This window comes from Delphinapterus leucas, chromosome 19 (assembly GCF_059928025.1).
Source record: "Delphinapterus leucas isolate spDelLeu-1000000601 "Yukka" chromosome 19, BTC_Dleu_Yukka2, whole genome shotgun sequence".
In the NCBI taxonomy this organism is placed as follows: Eukaryota; Metazoa; Chordata; class Mammalia; order Artiodactyla; family Monodontidae; genus Delphinapterus; species Delphinapterus leucas.
This window is the reverse complement of record NC_143147.1, coordinates 69,584,655-69,600,640: the sequence shown is the minus strand read 5'-3', so window position 1 is coordinate 69,600,640 and position 15,986 is coordinate 69,584,655. Positions and strand designations below refer to the sequence as shown.

Here is a 15,986-nt window from a genome sequence, read left to right as displayed (position 1 = left end):
CTTGTTCACAAACGAGCCTATCAAAGTTAACGGCATGAATGCTGTATTCTCCCCAAGTTTATGCTTTAATCATGAAAAGCATTAGTATTACACCTCTCACCGTCATATTAACTGAAGAATAAAAGCCCAGAGCCTCGCCCAATGAGTTATCATCTGATCTCCAATACCTTTACCATTTATGTTACTTATTCTACAGCAATGCATCAGATTCCTTTTAGACCACCCACGGCACATCTCCAGCATAAACTGTTCCAGCTCCCACCCAACAGCTAATCTTTAATCAATTGTGATTTTGCAAGTTAATTTGCATCACATGATCAGACTCCGCTCAACCAGCAGGTGCTGTGGTGCTTGACGGTTCTGATTAAGAAAGGGAAAGTAAGACAATGGGTCTCAACCCTTAACCCAAACTTGATTTTGAACCTAAAGAATAAATAAGAATCAGTCCTGCATGTTTCTGAACTGTTAGAAACTGAAATTAAAACAGAATGATGAAGTTTTCCATGTTAATGAGTCACTCAGATTGAAGAAACTAATGTAAAACTAAAGTGATAAAAATCACTTTAGTGATCAAATTCACCATGTGAAAACATCAGATATACTGAAGATTTCAAAATTAGGCCTATGACTAACAGGATCATTCTGTAATCCACCTATTAATGTTAACTTACAACTTTTCATGATTACAACTGCATTAAGCACCTTTTAGAAAAAAAAAGTACGATTTAAACTACTCCCTACACTGTAAAACAGTTAAGGATCAAGTTGCAATTCCCGAAGTTTTAAAAGTGAGCCATCTCCCATTTTCACATTTTAAGATAATTATGATAGTTGTATGCATTAATTCAAAAGGGGGGAAATAATTTAAGCTCATTTACTGCCACTGAACTTCAAAACAAATCCAAATGGAAACTAACGCAAACCTTTACAAGCATGAGCGTAGCTTTCTTCAATCAATGAGTTTTATGCCAATTACAAACAGCACCACAAATCATACTTTATTAGACAATCTGACAGAAGGAAAAACAAGTGGAAACGTGAGTAAAAGGGACTGGCTACTTATCAGTATAGCTTCAGATACCAACAAGAAACTACTGCGATGCAACAGACACTCCATCACCCTGGTCTCAAAGCTGCAGGACAGTGGGCGAGCGCTTAGCCTCCGCCCCATTGTCCATCCCTGGAGAGCGGGGACGGAACGCCAGCTCCCCAGGGAGGGGGTGGGGGGGCACATGCCGAGCACATACCAGCGCAGCAGTCTTCTGTGAGTTCCGATTTTGCAAAGCTGAAATCCAGATGAAAGCCCATCTTATGTTCCCACCTGAGGTGCTCTGCAGCACCCCTTTACCTTCCAAGGATTCTGATTAGGGTTATAACTTTCCCCACAGTTTAGCCCCGTGGAGAAGGAAGAAATAACTGAGAATGAACCAGAAATTCTGGAAGAATAAACCACTGCAGTTTTTAAAGAACAATGTGCTTCCAGTTTTAAATACGCGGTGTTATTTCTTTCTTATTGTTTCCCTTATTGATGTGTATGAGCCTACCGGAACTCAGCCTTCGTTATCACCTCCAGTCCTAATCTCCAGGCTGGCCACCAATAGTACCAGCTTCAGAACAAAGACCCTCGGAATAGTGTCAGAGCAGCACCCTTACTAAAACACATTTTCCAAAAAATTAATACAACATATCTGACATTGTGTGTAATACTGTTCTCTCCTGTAACTGCAACATCTTTCTGAAAAGTGAGCATGACAGTTAAAAACTACAAGAGGGGGCTTCCCTGGTGGCGCAGTGGTTGAGAGTCCGCCTGCCGATGCAGGGGACACGGGTTCGTGCCCCGGTCTGGGAAGATCCCACATGCCGCGGAGCAGCTGGGCCCGTGAGCCATGGCCGCTGAGCCTGTGCGTCCAGAGCCTGTGCTCCGCAACGGGAGAGGCCACAGCAGCGAAAGGCCCGCGTACCGCAAAAAAAAAAAAAAAAAACTACAAGAGAAAGTCATGGATTAGCAGAGAAGAGCCCACCTGTGGGGACAGGCAGAGGTAGACCCTCGGGCATTTCTCCATCTGCCCTATCGGGGGGTCAGGGCTGGCAACACCGCCAGCACCACAGCCTCCCTGGACCCCCAAGTCGCTTTCAGTTTCTTTTGCTCCATTATTTCCTCACATTAGAGCATTTCCCCCCACCTCCCCAAATGAAGGAAATCCCACGCATCCTACAAAGCCCAAATCGAAAGCCACCTCTTAAGGAGCCAAAAAAACATCTTCATCCTCATGTCGGTCGACTCCTACTTGGTTCAGACTTATTACGGTGAGCTGTCTCCATCTACGCCGCCAGGCTGTCCGACCTGCGGTGTCCAGCAGAACCTCCCACTACAGGCCGCAAGCACAGAGGCGTCACCGAGTTGAACAACTTCATCCCTGCATACCTCCACCATCCAGTGAGGTGGCTGAAGTCTGACAAAGCAAGAGGAACCATGCGGCGGGGCACCTGGGGTAACAGCACGGAGTCTGGACCCACACTGCCTGGCGCGAGCCCCAGCTCCACCATTTCCCAGCTATGTGACACTGGGCGAGCTGCCAAACTTCTGTGCCTCAGTTTCCCTAGCTGTAAAATGGGGATGACACTGCGGACCTTTTCAGAAGTGTCATGAGGATCAAATGAGGACCGAAAAGTGCTCAGAACAGGATTTAAGAGTAAGCACGACATGGGCGCTTGTTATTGTGTTTCAAATACAGGAAAACCTCCCCATCGTAGACTACAGTGCATGAGGTACGAGACTCATCACTCCGAGCGCCATGGTTTCACCAACAGGATCACTGGCACTTAGGAGGTTAGATCATCTCTAATAGAATTTTGCTCAGAATTCAGCTGTTGATTGGATCATGCTCTTATCCCATTTCTCATACAAGTCTATCCAAGTTGGATCTAAGTTTGTTTATAGTACACACCATCAGGTCCCGGGCTTCCACTCTTATTTCTTACCTATTGAAGTCACTCCAGTTAATAAATGATCTTGTATTTCCCAAAATGCCCAAACTAGAGGTGTACAGATATTAGGGGGAAAACACAGCAAACGAAGGCAAAGATTAACTGCCCTCATGCTAATCTTACTTGGTGAACTTGCTCTTAAATAATTCTTATCTTGCGCTGACAATCAAATCATTCCCCTCTATTCTATTTCCAGAAGCCATTTTCCCCTTTGTATAATTTAAGAGGGTTTCTTTTAATGTAGCTGTAGTAATTTCAACTAGATTTGACAGCTAAAACCATGCCAATCCTGACATGTTCATGTCTCAGGTTAAAGTCTAACATGAGTTTTCAGTCTGAGGGGAGAGACCTGAAATAAAGGGTTTGTCGTGGAAATTCTGACAGACACATGAGGACAGCAAGGCCTTCATTCTATGTCACCAAGACATGTTTCAGTGTTTCCCTCAATGGCAGCATTCTTTCCCCCCTTAATATAAATTCAGGCTCTGTAAGTACCAAAAGTTTCCATTTGGCTCTGAAAAGTGCTTTCTGCAGAACGATTAGAATCTGAACCCGAGCTCCACCCCACAAGCTCCACCCCACCAGCCTGGCAGATTCTTCGGCACTCATTTCTTTAAAAACGACCATATCCTGTGCTCAACGGGGTGCTTTTGCAAAGAAGTATACAAAAATGAGAAAGCTCCTGGATTGTCTGGCATGAGGCAGCATTTAACACGACTTTCTTTCAATTGACTGAAGCCTGTCACGGGATTGCAACTGGGTGACAACCATTCCACCCCTGCGCCCCCACTCCTCACATGAAGATGCAGAAACCTTTCAGGAACAAGAAGTATTAAAAACACCAGAATCAAGTCGAGCTACTACTCCGTCTGGAGCATCACAATCTGGTTTCAGCCATTAGCAATCTCCAAGCAAAGGACCATTTAAATGACCGTACCAAACACATCCTGGCACTGGTTTTAACTTTTCACCCCTGTACCCCACCTAAGGCATCGCCCCTCCTGCTGTGGCCCATACCGTGCTCTTGTTTTATCTGTGGCAGAAAGATTCATTTCTGATGTCCAGATACTTCTCTAAAGTTAGAAGGCAGGCACACCAAGTGGTTTATTCCTATCGTACTAATTCATTAAGCTTAACATGACATAGAACTTATTACACATACGAATTAAAATTATCTGTTCTATATTTTGACCAAGTATGCTTAGCTTCAGAAATCACTTTTTCTTATGCCATCTCAAGATCTACCCCTCGTTGACATAACTTTGGATTATAAACTAGACTTCCAAGTAGGCAGGGGCTTCCCTGGTGGTGCAGTGGTTAAGAATCCACCTGCCAATGCAGGGGACATGCGTTCGTGCCCTGGGCCAGGAAGATCCCAACGTGCCATGGAGCAACTGAGTCCGTGCACCACAACTACTGAGCCTGCGCTCTAGAACCGACGAACCACAACTACTGAAGCCCATGCGCCTAGAGCCTGTGCTCCACGAGAAGTCACCGCTGTGAGAAGCCCGCGCACCGCAATGAAGAGCAGCCCGCGCTCGCTGCAACTAGAGAAAGCCCACGCGCAGCAACGAAGACCCAACACGGCCAAAAATAAATAAATTTATATAAAAAAAAACAGTAGGCAGGCAGAAGTGACTGTGATCCTTCCAGCTAGGAACATTCATACCATACCTCTAATATTTATACAATCTCACACCCAGCAAATATTTACGTAGTGTCAACCGAGCACCAGGCACTGCATTAAACATGGAAGACAGAGAAATAAGCCTCAGTCCTTGCTCCCGAGGCTGGTAGAGGAAACAGACAGGAAATACTGTGGGGGGAGGGTCCTATGAGAGGGAGAGCACCCAGAATGGCAGGGAGGACAGAAAAGGTCCAGGCTAAACTTCAGGCTAAGACTCCAAGTGTACTCTCTGGGCAAAAACAGGTTGGAGAAAGCATGGAGAGAACACACTTTCTGGAAAAGTACAGCTTCCTTCAAGTGACAGGAGGATGGGAGGAAGGAGAGCAGCCTTAAGATGAGTCAGAAAAAGCAAGGCAGCGGGACTGAAGAGACTCAATGTCCTGGCAGGGAGCCGGGCTCCATCCGTACAGGGAAGCTCTGCAGACAGTTAATGGCACTTTGAAAACCACTGTGAAGGAAAAAACCAGCATGTTAAGGGTTAATGTGACTAAAAACTTAAATCTGAGTGTCCTCCAGGAGAGTGAAACACTCAGGACACTAAGACACATGGTAGAAGTAAAGGAAATTTGCATGTCAGATTCATCTGCAAAAATAAATACTTGAGATTTCTACCAGCATCAACTTCGGGGGGTGGGGGGCACGTGTGTGAATAAAAGCACTTTCACTTAATGTACCGAGTGAAAGAAGAGCAATTCAGAAAGCCATTAATCAGAAATCATTTTGTAACAGTTGGCACCAAATGGGAATCCCCTATACTAAGTTTTCTTCATGTGTCTCTACTTCTGAGAGGAAAAGAAAGTTCTAGCTGCCCATCTCAATCACTTTCCTGCATTTTAGGGATGACAGACAAGTTCATCTTCGAAGTTGAAATAACCCTTTAGTCTGACCTCAGTGCAAAACCTCCAGCGTTCCGAATCATACTCTTACCTGGACCTGCCTTTTTGGAACTTACAGGTAACCAGACACTCATCTATAGTTCACATGGCTTCTAATCTGCGGGGAGGGGAACCAAGTGAGAAGCAGGGTCGTGAAATGCTGACCTGTTTTGAAGATGGAAAATCCTGGCATCAACTTCGGAAATCAATGGGCCGCCCCAGAGTCCAGAGGTGGCCGATCCAGTACACGGAAAGGACAGGTACTCTGTCAAAGGTGGCCAGCTTCACCACGCAGCCCCGCCCGGGTCCCAGCCCCCAACCCTCTCCTGGCACTTGCCGGCCACACTGCTTGGCTCTCAGAACCCTGAGGCTTGGGATGAGTAACTAGGCATCCTTTTCTGAAAAGCTGCCAACTCAACCCCGTTAAAGATCACCCTCCCTTAGGTGGGCCCGGTTTTCTGGGATTCCTCAGCTCCTACAGCCAAAGGGGGGAAACCATTCTTTTTTCTTCAAACATCAACTTTCATTCTCAGAGAAGGAGTATCAAGCACCGTCCTACTTCGGTAAGCCGAAATATCGACCCTGAAACAGGCCTTCATGATGGAATGTCATCAGGAAAGGGGTGGAGAAAGCTGATTTCTTCACCCTCAACGATGGAAAAACACAGAGCTTCAGTTAGCCTCACAAGTTACGTACAGTATTTGATATGTACTCAGCAGGGAAATGGCTCAGGACTCAAACCCGGCTCAGCAGCGCCGTGCGAGCACATGAACGTGAACGACTTCCCTGCGGTCGGCTCGCACGTGCCAGGTGGACCACCCAGGACGAAGAGCCACAACAGCAGACCCCGGTCATCCGTGGGAATTCATACTGATGCTGTCTCCAGCGTGTATTCAGAGAGCCTGGGTGACAGTACATTTTAACTTGTGACATTCACCATGAACGAATAGAAAAAGGGAAAACAGAAGCAGGTTAGCCAGATGTAACAGACTATTTGGCCCGTCAAGTAAGCAGGTCACTTTTTGAGAGGCTATTTCTAACGCTGTAAGTAGAGAAGGGCATGGGTCTTGCTAACTGAGGAGGAAAGAAACGACTTGGCTCACTCCCTTTCCCAGTAGCCAAAGTAGGAGATACGGCTGTTTGGGGCGCCACGGCCCCCGAGGAAGAGCATCTAAGGCAGCCGGCACTCTTGGACAGCTGCTGGGAGCAGCCTGAGCAGGACAGAGACCCCAACTGGACCCAGGCCTTCCGGGCTTCAATCTCAACTTCCTCAATGCCCAGGGCCAGACAAGCTTGCTTCTCTTCTTCCTTCAGAAGCAGGCAAGGCCAAGCTCTCCAGCAGCCTCACGGAGATGAAGTGAGCACAGAACAGATCAAGCCAACCCAAAGAATAAGCCGAACAAAAAGCAAATTCGAGTCCTATCATTTCGGCTTGTCTTCATCTCTAAGAACCTGAAGAAGGTTCCACGGCTTCAAGATCTACCCTGTCCTCCCCCCACAAGGCCCTCGGTTCCAACCACGTCAGGCAGCAAATTCTCACCGCAGGATCAGCTTGTGTTACTTGCCCTGGTAACACATTTTCAGGGTTGCATCCCTGCACCACGTGTGCCGTAAGGACGGAATAGAGTCCATCAGGTAAAAGTGGGAATGACCCAACAGATCTCTTCAGAAAAGCTTCCTGCGTCCATTTATGTTATATCTTGGGGGAAGGGAAGAAGTGGGAAATCACCTTACATGTTTTTTTTGGAAACACCCTTATAAAATACGCTTTCTAGATGGTACAGATTACAAACCCAGTTTTAAGGACTAAAACTTGCTTGTATCTTTAGTGTTCCAATTCTGACTTAACACTAAATGATGGTGAATATTTTAGGTTTAAAGCTAAACGAGTCCATGTATATGTGACTCGTTTGGAGCATCTGCCCCCTTTGAGCCTAAGTAAACTCAGCTGCAGGTGTTTTATCTTCTGACCAGAGCAACACGCTACACACTTAGAGCTGGAACACTACACCCCCTCCACCAGGTGACAAGTACGGGTACTAAAGGCAGCCTCAGCCTCCAGCTGTCATCCCTAGAGGGTGGGCTGCAAAGGGCACACGTGAGGACGAGTCATTCTGCTAAGAACGAGCCTATCAAACCAAACCAACAGGAAAAGTTGAGTTAGAGATCAGGAGAAAACTTAACATCTGACCATTTAAGAATATACTGAAGACTGAGACAAGTACCAAAATAGGAAACACTGGGTAACCATTATGTGATTAAGAGCACTGCCCTGAGCTAACATTATCTAAGTTACAAACAACAAGAAAATGGGTTAGCACAGGCCTGCTCAGAAGTCAAAAACTACAGATGACACATAACTACACAACAAGCAGCTCCCCACAAACACACTTAGAACTTGAAATGGTTTCTGTGAATTAAAAATCTGTAAATACAGTAGGGGAACTCATTCAAGGGATTAGGTTTAATTCTTCAAAGCAAACAATGCTGCATAGAGCACACGTTCACTGCTATAGTTCGGTTTGTAAACCCTGAATTTCAAATATAAGGAAATTCACAGGACAGATACAAGGGGCTAAAACATGTTGGAAGTGCTCAAACTTACACGGGAGATGGAATTTGAAAGAGGCCCTTTTCACCTACCAGAGCAAAAATATAGGCAAGAATGAAGAGAAAGGGGTACTCTCATATTGATACTGAAATACAAATTGGAACCTTTTTGGAGAGCAATTTAAGCTGTGCTCATTGCAGTTTAAAATGTATCCACACACACTTCTATGTATCTATTGCAGAAATACCTAGAGTCCAAGGATACTGACAGCTGTATTTGTACTACAATAGTACAGAGAACTTAGAAACATTTAAAATGTCTCAGACAGGTGAATCAATTTGCTATTTCCACACATGCAAATAAGGAAGAACTGATGTTTTGATATGGAAGGATACCTACCACCTACTGCTAAAAAAAGCTGCAGAATGACTGAAAATTTTGATTTTTAAAAAGTATGTGTAAATAAGTGAATGAATGGATGTCTTAAATAGAAGTTATTCCTGAGGATGGGAAAGGAAACAAGACTTCATTTTTATATACAGTGTTTGTGCAATTTATGAGTAGCATTTCTATAATTAAGGTAAAAGGGAGTGATTGGATGCGAGATTATTAACCTGCTAATCCACTGGAAGTTCAAAAGATGCTAAAAAAAAAAACCATTCAGGTCCTGCCGTAGCCTAGTATGGCCAACAAAACCTGCAGGTCTCAAAGGGACAAACCTTATCCTGGGATTCTTTGTATTTAAAAAGCTCAGTTTCTACATAACATACCCCCTTTCTCTTGTGCATTATCTAGAACATTTAGTAAATATTTTTCTTATGAGTTTCCCTAGGCCTCCATTCAAACACATTACCAAAAATGACAGGAGATATAGGTATCACATTAGCCCAGAATCACAAGGTTACGTCTTTAAATTTCCCAAAATCCTGTTCAAAGACTTCAAACGTTGCCTATAAAGTTCAGGTCCACAACTTTGAGAAGTGGAAAGAGTCACATCTTCCTCTCATTTCTTACACTGGCACCACGCCTTTCATTCTTTTGCAAAGGACTCAACTTGATTTCTCAATGTGACTCTCCAAATAAATTTATTCAATAGGGGTGTTAATCACAACAAAGGAAAGTAGAATACTGATTATACATAAAATACCCGCATCCAAAAATCTTTAGAAAATGCATATAAGAAACAAGTTCACAAGCGTGCAGGTTTTAAATGGTAACCAACTTACGAGCACAATTTTAAAGTTACAGGAAGTACACCCTGTGTGTCTCTAACGCACTTAACGTTAAACACTTAGTATAATATTTTCCAGGCTAGAATGCACTTTCCACTTGCCCTAATAAACCGAAGCCCAGATGGGAAATGTAACCAGAACTAAGTAAACATAATATAGACAGGAGAGCCAGAAGGTGGGCTAATGAACTGGGATGACTTCACAAGCAATAAGGCATTCTAAAAAAATGTTTCAACAACAGAAGAGTATGAAAAGCTAGATATCTGGAGGGTGTAAAATGCCAACTACAGATCAGAGGAGGAAAGGGATTTCTTTGTGGATGCAATGGAGAGCGTAAGATGAGATAACGTGCCTCATGCTGCAGCCGCCTTAAAACGTGCAAACTTTGTTCTGGATGACAATCGACCACCAAAAACCAGAACAACTCACTAGCGTGCTGCATGGCCCAAGATTAGGGGTCCAACCCAATGCCTAGGTAAAAAATGGACAAAAACAGGAAGAGCCACACACACCGTGATTTCGTTTTTTTCTGAACACCCACACAAAGACAGCAGTTTCTGACAAGAATGTTCTTGGCAAAAAAATAAGTTACAGGAAGGTTTTTCCCTTGAAGAAAAAGGCAGCTCTATATGCAGATTACGAGGCAAAATACCAAACAATTTTTTTAAGGCCCAAATTTACAGCCCTCATATTTTGAGAACATCTAAACAACGTTTTTTTTGGGGGGGGGGGAACAAAGAAAAGATGACTGGAAACACTGTTCCTGTCTGGAATGCTTATTTCATGCTGTACCTGAAAATAAAATCCAACGTGGGCAGCTTACCTTGGCACTGGAAGCCTTGTTTCCCAAACCCCCTGAAAAACAAACAAGAAGATTTCTTAACATATTTTGTGTTGGGTACCATATCTTAAGCCAGTTATGTAACAAAGCTTTCTAGTTAAAGGTTTGTACATGAAACCCAATGATGGGACAGGAAAACATGCCTTAATAGCTCAGAGCACAGGGTCAATGCAACTCTGAAAAGATCTGACCTCCAAAGGCTCCCTAAGCTGTCTCAATGTATGCAAGTTTGTTTTTTTTTTTTTACACTGTTATCAATACTTAAATTTCAACACAAGAACATGACTATAAAATTGTTGGCTACAATATTCATGGAACAAACAGGACCTGACCTTATGGTTAAAAGAAAAAAGCTGAATTTGGTCCCTAAAGACCAACTGAAAATTGTTTCTCCCTAAAGACAACTAAAAACCAGCTTCATCATTTGTTGTGAACTTAAGTATTTGTCTTGATATTGCCAAGCAGCGCCACTCTTAACATTAAACTTTGGCTTAAAGGAGCCACATTTTACAAACTATCATCCCTATTTTTCGCATGTGAGATTATGATCTAATTCTACCTAGAACCAAGAGCATTCAAAGCACATTCAGGAACTATTTTGTTCTTGTAAATTACTTCAGAGAATTTACTTTCTAAGCAGAAAACCCTGATGGGGACGTTAAATTGCAAACACCATTCCAACTAGGATGAACTACATTAAAATTCTCAGAAGGTTATGAGTCAATCTCTCGCTTTACATAGCATTTTAAGTTTACAAAGCACTTCACATATCTTTATAATTAACTCAGTCATCCCCACCCAGAAAATAATTAAACGCACTTAGTTTTAAAATATCAGTGCTTTAATATTTAAATGACTTGCAAATCAAGGACCCAGAAAAGAAAACTGAAAAATTAAAACCACTGCTAGACAAAGCTGGGGAATATTTTCCTGGAACTTCCAAGGGGTTGCTTTACAGCTAAGCAGAGAACTGTTTCAGGGATTACTCCGGGAGAAAGAGGCCGGGGAGATCTTTATTTTCCACTCACATTACACCTGGTGACCTGACATGCCACGTCAGTTCACCAGAGGCTAACAATTGATAGTGGAAAGTCTTCCGCGAGCCTGGATATACATGTTGCAAGTCCCTTTTCTACCTTACCTACTTCCTGCAAAAGTGATCAGCAGTCCAGCTGTTCCATTTTAATAGAATTTCACAGCTGATACACGAGGCTGAAGACCTCCCCTTAACTAGATGCAATCTCCTCTCTGCCCTAATACTCCAAGAACTTAGTCTTATCTACAACTACCTATGTGCTCCCTGGAGCACAACTGCTTCGTATGCTGACTACACATTGGAAACCATTCGTGGAGGTGGCTGTGCTTTTCATAAGCGTACTGTTGAACTGATTTCTAGAAAACAATTAAGCACCTTATTAGCACCGCGTTGGTGGGGCTCTCTTGGCGATGACTTTCCCAGGTGTGAGGAATTCAGATAACGCCACACAAAGTTAAACACCTATTGATTAGCACCATGTTTGTGGGCCTTGCCCTTAGAGATGATTTTCCCCAGGTGTGATACATCCAGGTAGCGTTCTCCAGAGGGCCCCAACAAGATCCACAGGCCATCTGGCTGGTGGCAGGGCGCACTCTGTGTTATCAACCTGGTGCCATTCCCCAGCCTGGCGGGGCGGCAGGGCGGGGGGGGCAGGAGTTAAGGAACCCTAGATATGTCTGACTTGGGGCGGGTGTCCTACATCCAAGAACAAGAAATAGAAGAGGCAGAGTGGCTAGCACCCTAATTGAAAAGAACCTACTGCTCCTCCAACTGGAGCATTTGGACTGCCTTTAGTTTCAGCTTTCTTAAAAAAAGAAGAATTGAGGAATCACTGACCTTTTGAAAAACTCAGTTAATAAAAGGCACAGCTCTCTGACGGGAAGAAAGCACATACACGATTTCCTCTAGTTTCATAGGGTTCAGAGAACCCCCGTCTAAAGCCCACCACTTACCCATTCCCCGTAAACCCCCGGGGACCCCCGAGTTAATTTCTGCGTTCATTGAAAGTTACCAGAACTCTGACACCTTCAGCCCTGCCAGCGTTTTTCTTACGGGCTCTGTCCTCACGCGCTGGGTTTTACCTGCCTGACCCCGTGCTGACGCGGGTTATTTTAAAGGACTCCATCTCCCCTTCTGCTCTTTACCCACTCCCTTTAGCTCCCACTCCCCTGCACGCTCTTAACAGTTGGTCGCCTGTCCGCTCTCCCCGGGTTCACGCAGGGAAGCCGGAGGCACTCCGTGGCCAACAGGTACGAGTTGCAGCGGGCAGGACCCAAGGCTGCAACAGAGCCGGAGCCCGAGCCCGAGCCCGAGGAAAAAGGCCGCGTCCACACCCGCGAGGCGCCCGGCCCCGCTCGCCCCCAACCCGGGCCGCGCAGCCGCCGCCTGCCGCCTCCCAGACTCTTCCCCAGGGACCCGCCCTCCGACTCTCCGCGGCGCTCGGCCCTGACCCGCGGAGACTCCCGGTCTGTCCTTGGGACGCCGGGGAAGGGTGGGGGGCCTCCGTGTCGCCCCCTGCCGCGGCGGGGGGCGGCCGGCCGGCAACTCCCGGGAGTCCCGCCCGCGTGCGTCCTGCCCGGTGCGCGCGTAGCGTCCCAGGCGAGTTGGGACTCCCAGCGGCTCCCCAAGTTCCCCGGGAGAGGCGGCCCAGACTGGGGAGGACCGGCCCCGCGCCCCGCCGCGCGCACCCACCAGATAAAGTCGGTGCAGTGGCTGCAGAAGGTGGGCTGCTTGAAGAAGCGGGCGATGAAGCGGTGGTCCTTCACCTCGTGCACGTTCTTCTGTCTTAGCGCCCCTTTGCGGGCGAAGCGGTTGGCCACGTCCTGAGGCGCCGCCGAGTCGTTGGCCGGGAAGACGTCAGCCATGGTCCCCCACCGCCTGCTACCTCCGCCGGGAGCGGGGGGCGCGGGCGGCGGCCGAGGCGCGGCAGGAGTCGGGCCGGACCGTAGCCGCGCCGGAGCGGAGCCGCGGGCGCGCTGCTGGCCCCTCGCGCACTGACAGCGGCGCCAGCGCTCGCGCTTCCGACTCGGGCGGCGGAGGCGGCCCGCCCACCGCGCATGCTCTGAGCGCGGCCCGGGCGGGCGGGGGCGGGGGCGCGCCGGCGCTGGAGGAGTCGACGCCCCCGCGTTTTCCGCGCCGCCGGGGAAACAGAGGGGGCGCCCGGGCCCGGGAGCTAAAGGACGCCGCGGAAGCGGGCCCGTTCTCCGCCGCCACCGCCTCCTTCTTCTCCCAGCCTTCCTTCCCCAGGGCCACCCGCTCCGCTCCTCTCCGTCCACCGCACACGCCGTCCAGCTTGTCGTCGTCGTCGTCTTCCTCCTCGCAGACTCCGCTTGCCGCGCTCAGGCGCTCACTTACCTCTCCCGCTTCCAGGACCCACCGTGTTTCCGGCCCAGGAGCCCAGCTTTTATAAGCTTGCATCAATTTGAGGTTTCACCTGGCTCCAATATCCAACCCCCGCCCCTCCCGGGCCACCACGCTGTTTATTATACACGGCAGGAGAAAAGGAGCTACTTTCAATCAGGGAACACGGGCCCTTTCACATGCCTCCAATTGAATTGTGCTTCACCTGCGTCTTGTAGAGACGTCTAATTTGGATGTTAGGACGGTTAAAGGACTCGTCCTGGTTGTTTATCCCGTTACTCACTGACTACCACAGTTACATCGTGGATGATCAGGCTTTCTTGATTTTACAAGTCCAGAACCTTAATTTAGAAATCGTTTTGCATCCTAGGCTAACAACTGCCTTACTGGCAGGTGCAGAGCGCAGCCAGTACATTTGTAAATTACCAAGTAAAACTGCTTGTGAAAGGGTGGCTGGCATGGGTCTTCAAGGACGCACGTGGGGTTGTACCAACTAATCACTTGCTGAATATTCATTAGTTCTGCCTGGAGGATGCTAAAATACATGAGGGAAACAACGTTTCATTATGGTTTAATTTCATCGTCAGATTCACTAAATTCACAAAACAACTTCATCTACTGAAGACAGCGAGAAAGGGAACATGTTTAATCCTTCGAGAGGTTTAAAAAAGCAAGAAAGCTTTCCTAAGATCTATACTATCTTAGAGCATATCACATAGACCAAATAGGGCTACCATTTTTTAAGATTGCCCAGTTGAACGCATGATGATAGGAATGTCTTTTATGTTTTGACACGTGTTAGTTATTGACCCGCCCTTAATGGGGCATGCACTTTGCTGGCTCACTTGCAGTCTCTCCCGCCAATGTACTTGGAGCTTAAAGAGATTGCACCTGCTTGCTATTCTGGTCAGAAATTTTGCCAGCAGTGGTGGCCCCCTCCAGTCCAAGGGGGCAAAAAAAAAGGAATGAAAAGCAGGGGATGTCGGGAATATTGAGCAAATTCTCTGCAAAACACCATAAGCGTCTCACACCATGGTTGTTGATGGCTTAATACTTGTAAATCACATGGAACGCGGTAGAAAGAAACAGATTCTTGCCTCACAGCCATCTCTGCATCTAAGACCAAGGTCCTCACACCTTTTATGAAGACAAGCTTCCTTCTGTTTCCCTGAAACCTTGATATAAAGACAGAAGAAAAATATGGGAGAGCTGGAGGGAGGAGTTGCAGATGGGGTGATCTCTGAGCACAGTGACAGGCAAGATGAGCTAAGAATCAAGTGGACCTTGGCAGCAGCCTGGCCATCACCTGTGTGCGAGTGGAGCCACTGATCTCAGCAGTGGGGAGACCAGAGAGAGACAATATCTCTTTTCTTTCTGGTTGTGGCTTTGCTCTCTTGCCTCAGTGCTTACTGTCGTTCCTTACGGGCAAGGCGAGAACTCACTGGAAGTTTGTTGTTTGATGGCTGGGCTGAGCGTGAGTGCTCTATTGCCTACAGATGGGCTCACTTGTGGCGCAGGGCGTGGGGTTACACCTGGGGCGGGGAATCCTCGGGCAGTGGAACACCACCCCCGGCAAGGACAGATGAGAGTGTGGGCCACAAGTGGCCCTGAAACCGAGCCAGACCCTGGGCACTCCTGGGCACAAAAGCCTTTCTGTGTCCCCCACTTCTCAGTTACAGGAAATAGGCTTCATTCAGCCTCCAGGACCTTCCCTGAGTTCCAATGGGCAGGTTCAAACAGTTACTAATCAGGGAAGGGAGGGGATGCAGAGACCAGGGAGGAGCGGTCAGGAAACAATAGTGCAGCCTTGGCGCAGCGCGTCAGTCCCCCCCTCAAAGGATACACACATAATATCTCTGAGCTGTTTTGCAGATACTGAAACCCCCTCCAGGTGGGAGAAGTTAACTGCACGCTGCCCACAAGCACGGAGACCCCAGACCCGGTGGACCCAGAAGGCTGGTGATGCTGACTCCTGGTTACCTCCCCACCAACCAATCAGAAGAAGGTCCACGAGCTGACCACGGCTCTTTGAACCATTACTAGAAAACTCCTCACTACCCCCTCCAGGTTGGGATACATAGTTTTGAGGGCATGAGCCCGCTGTGCCCCCCTTTGCCTGGGAAAATAAAACTATCCTTTTCTGCTTCACCCAAAACCCTGTCTCCGAGATTTAATTTGGCGTCCGAGTACAGAGGCCAGATTCAGCTTCAGCCCCGGCAGCCCACCTGAGAAGGATCTCCATGGTGACACTAAAATGGAGGGGATTCCAGAAAGGGGAACCCCTGGGGAGGTGGAGTGGTCAGTGAGACATGGACGTTAGCAATGATTTTAGAGTCTGCTGTTTCCTGGGGAAAGTGCAGGAGAGCAGATATGGTAGACTGAACACACCGTTTGTGAGAGCCCTCCTCTGTGACC

At 47.2% G+C, this 15,986-nt stretch overlaps 1 protein-coding gene across 2 annotated transcripts in view; it reads right to left on the bottom strand.

The window, feature by feature from the left end:
• Nucleotides 1–13,226, bottom strand: part of PRKCA (protein kinase C alpha) — a 370,931-nt gene extending 357,705 nt beyond the window's left edge. For both annotated transcript variants that reach the window (XM_022589847.3, XM_089901750.1), the window contains exons 1-2: nt 12,903–13,226; nt 10,157–10,188 (exon numbers count right to left, since the gene is read on the bottom strand). In XM_022589847.3, the coding sequence (XP_022445555.1) occupies nt 10,157–10,188; nt 12,903–13,075 (205 nt within the window). In that variant the 5' untranslated portion in view covers nt 13,076–13,226. The remainder of the gene's footprint in view (nt 1–10,156; nt 10,189–12,902) is intronic.
• Between the last annotated feature and the right edge of the window lie 2,760 nt (nt 13,227–15,986).